At 41.5% G+C, this 7,219-nt stretch overlaps 2 protein-coding genes across 3 annotated transcripts in view; one reads left to right on the forward strand and one right to left on the reverse strand.

The window, feature by feature from the left end:
• LOC108249273 (atrial natriuretic peptide receptor 2) overlaps positions 1 to 2,906 on the forward strand; it is a 59,997-nt gene extending 57,091 nt beyond the window's left edge. The window contains exons 21-22 of the mRNA XM_017438553.3: positions 610 to 701; positions 2,399 to 2,906. Of these exons, the coding sequence (XP_017294042.1) occupies positions 610 to 701; positions 2,399 to 2,461 (155 nt within the window). The 3' untranslated portion in view covers positions 2,462 to 2,906. The remainder of the gene's footprint in view (positions 1 to 609; positions 702 to 2,398) is intronic.
• A 17-nt stretch (positions 2,907 to 2,923) lies between these two features.
• Positions 2,924 to 7,219, reverse strand: part of spag8 (sperm associated antigen 8) — a 12,070-nt gene continuing 7,774 nt past the window's right edge. Inside the window, exons 5-7 of one of the 2 annotated variants that reach the window (XR_003038281.2) lie at positions 6,344 to 6,406; positions 5,743 to 5,906; positions 2,924 to 3,513 (exon numbers count right to left, since the gene is read on the reverse strand). Coding sequence is in view for 1 of the 2 variants with exons in the window: in XM_025002075.2 (XP_024857843.1) it covers positions 5,799 to 5,906; positions 6,344 to 6,406 (171 nt within the window). In the remaining variant the exon portion in view is untranslated. Of the gene's footprint in view, positions 3,514 to 5,696; positions 5,907 to 6,343; positions 6,407 to 7,219 lie in introns of those variants that run through there. The other variant, XM_025002075.2, reaches the window with a different exon arrangement.

The following is a 7,219-nucleotide window of genomic DNA, read 5'->3' on the forward strand; positions in this document are numbered from 1 at the left end:
CAAAACTAGGAAGGATTTTGGGTTTATATATTAAAAGTTATGGTTGTTTATTGATTTTATAAAAAAAAAAAAAAAAATCAACTTTTAGGAAAATGCCCCACGAAATCCTGGAGGGATTGGTAAAGAGTTTGAGATTTTATCAACTATAATTGGTCTAATGATGAAGTATGGGGAGTGTTGGGATGTAAGGAAAGATGCTGTAACAGATGATTTGATTCTTAATAATCTTGACTTTGGTGGTTCGGTCAGAAAAAGTAGAATTTCGGATTTGGATATTCCCTGACATCTCTGTTCCTGACTCGTGCTGTCAGCAGTTCGAGGTCTGAAAGGTGTGGTTTGATATTTCTGCGAGTGAATCATCAGATGTATTGATTAACTGCTCAGTGCCTTCCTGCGTCGGAGCCTCTGGTAAATAATTCATGGCTCCCGCAGCAAAGGGCCCTTAGCCAGCGATAAACCGCGCAGCCTGAAGCCTCGCGGACAGGAACGGGGTCTCGTGTGCATTAACTGAACAGAACGTTAGCGTTTCAGCTGACCGATCGGCTCATCAATGTTATTTCTGACGTCGGGGCACGTTGACGTTTAACCCCGACGATGTTTCCTTTTCAGCCTTAAAGATCCACTTATCCTCAGCCACCAAAGAAGTGCTGGACGAGTTCGGTTACTTTGACCTTCAGTTACGAGGAGACGTAGAAATGAAGGTAGGATCCTGGTTTTTTTTTTTTTTATTTCACAACCTTACAATGAAGTCCAAATGATGGGTTTAAAAACCTGTGAAGAAAGTTAATAATATATAGAAAATCATCTATTTTATATATATAATTCTCTATAACTACTTACATAAAGTACAAAGACTTGATTTAAATAATAATCTGTTCGTTAAATTTGGTATGTCAAGGTTTAAATTGATTTTTTTATGTTGCTTTATTTACTTTATTTGTCTGCAGATAAAAAGAAATTACAAATTTCTTTGCATTTCTGATGCATTAGCACGAAAGATTTATTAATATCCCGTTCTTCCTTCTTTTTTAATTATATTTCTGTCGCAGTTTTTAAGTTTCCTGCTTCTATTACAGAGTTGTAAGAAAAAAAACTTTAAAACTTCCGGTTCAACGGCGACTCGTTGCACAGAGTTTATAAAAATTAGCAAGAAGCTACGAGAAATTTCCGCTAAAACATTGGATTTTAGACAAACTTTGTTGAATTTTATTTACGACTAAATTGGTATTTTCATATCTTCTACGGTTTTTACCCAATCACAGCTGAAGTTGAAGTTTTGCGTTGCGGTGATATCGTACAGTCTAGATTTCAACTTTGTGAAATCAGAAACGTTTTCACCAAAATGGCTCCCTGTTCTGTTCCCAGTTTTTTTTCCTCTGCGTGTGTAATATAAACGTTAAAACGTAGATATTCTTATCTTTCACTGCTACAGGGCTTACAGTTTTCTGACAAATTCCTCTAAAACTCAGAGTTCGCATACCCGAGCTCTAATTTTTTCCCTCCGTTTTTGGGGAAAGGCGGGAATCACCACGGCAACCGGTTACTCAGCATAAACTTGAAGGATCTCACGCTATCCAGCAGGTTCTTGTTTCTTTTATTTATTGCATCATTTGTTCCTAAAGAGCATATATAATTTCAGGATTTATTAAGTGAGACACTCTGATTTAGATTTTAAAATTTTAAATAAAACTAAAAATTTACTTCCCATTTGAATTACTTAATCGCAACAGACATTTATTCGCAAAATCGAGCTTAGACAGAATTAGACCTCTATCAGGAAAACAGTTTAAAAAATGCTAAATACTATTTTAAATAAGAAGTGGTTCCAAGTGACAAAAAATGTAAATTATTCGCAATATTGACACCAAATTAAGTTTACAACACGGTGATAGAAGAAATGTAAGTGCGGTGTTTGGTATTTTTGAAATAGTTTGCTTAACAAAAGTTTATTAGGATAATGTTTTGACATTGTTTGTATTTAAAGTCCTAAAAGAATAACGAGGAAACTGGAAGAGGTTTCAAAAAACTACTAATAGGGGTTTAAGAGCAGCTTCTCAAACTTTCTGGTTACTATTTTATTTGTTAAAGTGGGAGTGTAACAACGATTGATCACTCGGAGGGGAAATCGATATCTTTTAATGAAACAGGTTTCAGGTAAATAACGGAGATCCGCTGCGTATATAAGAGTCGAAACTTCCAGTTAGCAGATTGAGCCTTTTTTATTTTTTACATATAATGTGTCATGTGTGGATAAAAATGGAGGAAGTAACAAGATCCCTACAGAAAAAAGCTTCAGAGTTGAACAGAAACAGAGGCCAGGTATCCATTTCCTGCATTTCCATTGATGAACTTATTGATTTCTGTGTTTCGGGTTTGGTTTTTTTTGGTTTTTTTCCAGGGCAAAGGCAAAATGAGAACATATTGGCTTCTTGGGGAGAAGACTGATGTGTACGTTATCTGAAAGGCCTGGCAGGAGCTCCGGAGACGCTACTTTATTTGTTCTAGAATAAGTCCTTAACTGTGATTCCCCCCCGAAAGGAAAAGGTGGAGCGCACCTTCGCGACAAAGCCGAGGGGAACTCCGGGTATATTTATTACCGGCGTACTGGAACTGACAAAAACGGAAAAAGATGGGGGAGTTTGTTTTTTTGTATGAAGAGTCCTGAGAGTGAGTGGTTTTCACGAATAAATTCTTATATTTTGTGCTTTCTATAATAAGATTTGTATCCCGTGTTGGTATTTTTCAAGGCATCCATTGAAGTTTGACGGCACAGAACAGCAATCATTGTTACTGCAGGGGTTCACCGACCACGTAACACAAACACGTGTAAATATGTATATCCAGGTCACTGTAAGATATTTTGTTGAATAAACTGAGTGAAACACTCTTTTCCATTTATTAGACACTATCTGTGTCAGTATGGCTTTATTTTGGCTTCAGAATAACCAAAGAAACATTAAACATCCCAAGAACGGCACATTTTCGGCATCTTTTTCAGGGTTTTTTATCTGGATTTTTCTGCTTCTAACAACTTCTCCGTCAGTAAATGATTGTCTGAATGTAAACAAACGACTCATAATTGTTGCCAACAAAACCTGACTCTGCTGATTTCTCTTATTTGTTACAAATTACGCTGCAGACTTTCGGTAGTGATTGATGCTAATTTAGACAAACAGCTGTTACGGATTTCAAAATAAAGGTACGAGCTCCCTGGAAGTTGTAGGTAATTAGTTTATATTTTAAAATGTGACGGTGCCATCAGTGTTAGTTTGCCTTGGGAAAAACAGCCGCGGTGGATCTGCAGCCTAATTAACAGCGAGCAGCCGAGGACGCGCCGTAATGACATCACCGCTCGTTAGACGCTCGTTAGGAGTCTCCAAACGGGGGCACGGCCGCCGCGTCTCTGCGTTTTCATCTCGGCGGGAGGCCGTCGGCTGACTCCCCCCTCGGCGCCCGGCGGCTACATTCCGAGTCTTTCGAGGCTCCTGCAGGTCCACTAATCCCACCAAATTACTGTGAAAAACAACAATTTGACTTAAAATAAATGAGTCAAAGCTTTTTAAAAAACACAACTTCCTGTTTCTCACTTTCAGACTCATTTTCTGACAAAAAATCTCAAAGTTTCTCGGACTTTTTTCAGATTTTTCCTTCAGTTTTGACAATTTTTACCGAACGGTAAATATTTTATCATCTCTACGCCCCAAACGTTGAAACTTTGGTTGCCCGCCACTGTCTGTTAGCGAAATATTTCCTGGCAGATTTGACTGAAACTCTCAGGAAGTAATCGACGGACGAGCGTCTACAACAGATTAGCTTTTGGAATCAACCCAATTCAAGATGGCCGCCACAGCCGATCGACCCTGGCGAACACAAAAACGCCTAAGCTCGGCTGTGGCTGTGGCGGCCATCATGAACTGGACTGACTCCGAAGGTTGATGAGTTGTCGACGTTCATCCAGTGATTTATTTCCTGAGAGTTTCATTCGAATCTGTCCAGTGGTTCAGGAGATATTTTGCTAACAGACACAGACGTGAGCAAAAATATTATTACAAGTGAGTTCGTGGGACTTTATAAAGATTCTGGTTCTGATTGGAGGACGACCTGACGGGTCAGACTGTCCCGAGCGCGCGCGCGTGTGTGTGTGTGTGCGGCACAGCTGCGCACACGTAAACAACGAAGTTTAAATTAAAACGAAGAAGAAGAAAAAATTAAAAAAAAACAAACTGCTGTATCTCATTTCATTTGAAATGTTAAGTAGAAATTTGCTCCGGGGGGGCTCGGCGTTTCGGGAGCAAATTGGTTTTTCCTGCGTCGTCCTGTGAAGATAATGAAATGTTTGGAGAGAAAAGCTGCATAAATAGAAACTGAAATGACTCGTCGCCATGGTTACCGCCAGCTAATCCCCGCCGAGGGGCTCGGGGAAGCCTGGATGTGGGCTCGGACAGACGGGACACGCCGGTGTCTGTCGCACGTGCGGCGAGGAGGCTGCGAGGGATCCGAGCGGCGTGGGAGGAGCTGATGGCGGCGATGATGGGCTGACGGACGGCGCCGGGAACGCCGTTTCACAGCTGCACCATCGGAGTTTAAATCTCAGGCGATAAATTGGTTTTTAGTTTGTCATACGATCGTGCCTGTGCCTGTTTCTCTGTTAGCAAAATATCTCCCCATCCTAAAGCCGCACCACATCATTTTAAATTTTATTTTTTATGTTTTAACGAAACTGTTCTAAGTTTGTTCTGATGCTCTGATGTTTTAAAAATGTGTTAAATTAACCAGAACTTGAATTTAATGCTTTAATATCCATTTAAATGGTTTGAATCCAGCTCCAGCGGCTGTTTGACCTTTCAAACCGTCAGCCTCACCTTAAATCTGACAACATAAATATTTATTTTAACTTCCTGTAACTAAACAACGTTCTGATTAAAACGTGGAGCCATGGTAAATGTGGCTTACTGCAGCGCTGAGGAGAAGTTTAATGGGAAATAATGTAAATGTTTCCTGTTAGGAGACAAAAAGGCGGCAGATATCCCGTCTGATTCCGAAGGACGAGGATGTTTTCATGCGGTCGGAACGGAACGTAAATGTTGGTAAAATTATTTTCTGCTGAACCGATGAGCCCTAAATGATGCTTCAATTTGCCAAAGAGGCTACAACTGAATTTGTGCAGTTAAAACAAGCAGAACAGGAGCTAAAATGAGCAGAACAGAGACTAAAATGAGCAAAACAGAGGCTAAAATGAGCAAAACAGCAGCTAAAACGAACAGAATATAGGCTAAAATGAGCAAAACAGCAGCTAAATAGAGCAGAACAGAGGCTAAAATGAGCAAAACAGCAGCTAAAACGAGCAGAATATAGGCTAAAATGAGTAAAACTGTAACCTAAAGCTCAAAGAATCAGAGCGGTAGCGAAGATGTAAAAGTGTCAGAACAGAAGCTAAAGGATAAAGGCAGAAAAACATCAGCTAAAAGCTCAAATTAGCAGAACAGTAGCTTGAAGCTAAAGGTAGCAAAATGGAAAATAAAAGCTAAAAGTGACAGCCAGAAGCACACTTTAAAGAGAAGTTTGTTTTTGAAGGAATTAAAGTGAATTCTGTGTTTTAAAGTATAAAAGTAATAAAAGTCATGGTGCCCATCCCCTGCGTAAAACGCCACAAATCTTGGACGAGAAGAGACAGAAGACAAGGACGAGAGGACGGCTGAGGACAACACGGATGCTGCAGGTGCGGCCCACAGATCGAATCACCTGTTTAATAGCAGCTGGAGGTGACGGGACGCGAGGACGTGAGGACGTGAGGACGCTCAGCTGTCAGACGGCGGGTCGGGTTCGTCCACTCGCTCGGTGATGGGTGTGCTGAACAGAGCCGACTTCCTGAAAGGAGCGCCGGCGCTCCGGACGGGTGTGACGCCCTGAAAACCACACACAACGCCGCAAACCGTAACTAATATGAACCTCTTCTTCTGTCCGTTTGTTTGTCCCGTTCGTGGATTACGCAGAATAAAAAAGACAAATAAACGAGGTGTTACAGAAGAACACAGAGCCTATAATCATCTGTTTCTTGACCTCGGCGCAGGAGTGCAGCGCCTCGAAAAGCTCCTTCTGTTGCAATTTCTTCCTACGCGTTTTACGGCTCCTTCAGTGACTAAACGCTCCTTTCGATCAGAGAAAAAAAAATAAAAAAAAATAAAAAAGGACTGAGCGAAGACGAAGCCGCTCATCACCAGGCAGGAAATCTCAGAGTAAATCAGAAACGTCTTTCGCTCGCAAGCGGATCGATGAGCGGGCGGCGTTGTTTCGCGGAGCTCTAGGATTTAATGAAAACGGTAAATAAAACGATTTGACTCGCCTGTATCCGCCGCCAACTCTCGCTCCAGAACGTGACGGCCTGGTCGCTTTTATAGTCATGAGCCTGAAAAAACAAAAACAAAACAAAAATAAAGTGTTAAATGAGTTTCACCGTGGCTCGGATTTTATCACACAGCAAAGGTGTTTATTTATGGAGTCAACCCTGTGTGTCTGTTAGCAAAATATTTCATCAACCACTGAACGGATTTTAATGGAACTTTAAGGAAATGATGAATGATTAACGTTTGGAGCCAGTTCAGTTCAAGATGGCTGCCACAGCAACTGAATTCACAAAACACAAAAATATGTATCAGTCCGTCAGTTTTATAAATATTGAGCTAAAGGCTGGTGTGGTTCTTCTTCTTCTTCCAGATCTTCTCCTTTTAGGGGGCACCTCCTCCATCTAACTCGGTCTTCTGCATCCTCTGTCCTCCATGTCCTCTCTAACTGCATCCATACATGTCCTCTTTGTCTCTAACATCCTTCTGTCCCTCCTCTGCACATGTCCAAACCGTCTCAGTCTGTCCTCTCTAACTTTATCTCCCAGTCCTTCAACCTGTGCTGGACCTCTGATGTCCTCTATTCCCATAGGCGCCGGAACCACTGGGACCAGGGGGCCATTGGCCCCCCCACTTTCCGGCCCTGCCAGTGCGCTGCGTGTTCCCACCAGACGGCTGCACAGACTGTGACAAACGTGTCTCTGTGTTTATATAGAGACAGAAGCACAAATAAGACCTACAGCATTGAGATCTGGACCAAATTCTTAAAGCTCCAGTCCAGGGTCAAAACAGTCACCAAAAAGTTTCTGCAGATGCGACAGCGCGGAGTCGGGGTTGGGATCATTAACACATGAAAAAAGGCTCTGGCTCTGATACAT

This window comes from Kryptolebias marmoratus, linkage group LG14 (assembly GCF_001649575.2).
Source record: "Kryptolebias marmoratus isolate JLee-2015 linkage group LG14, ASM164957v2, whole genome shotgun sequence".
Lineage (NCBI taxonomy): Eukaryota > Metazoa > Chordata > Actinopteri > Cyprinodontiformes > Rivulidae > Kryptolebias > Kryptolebias marmoratus.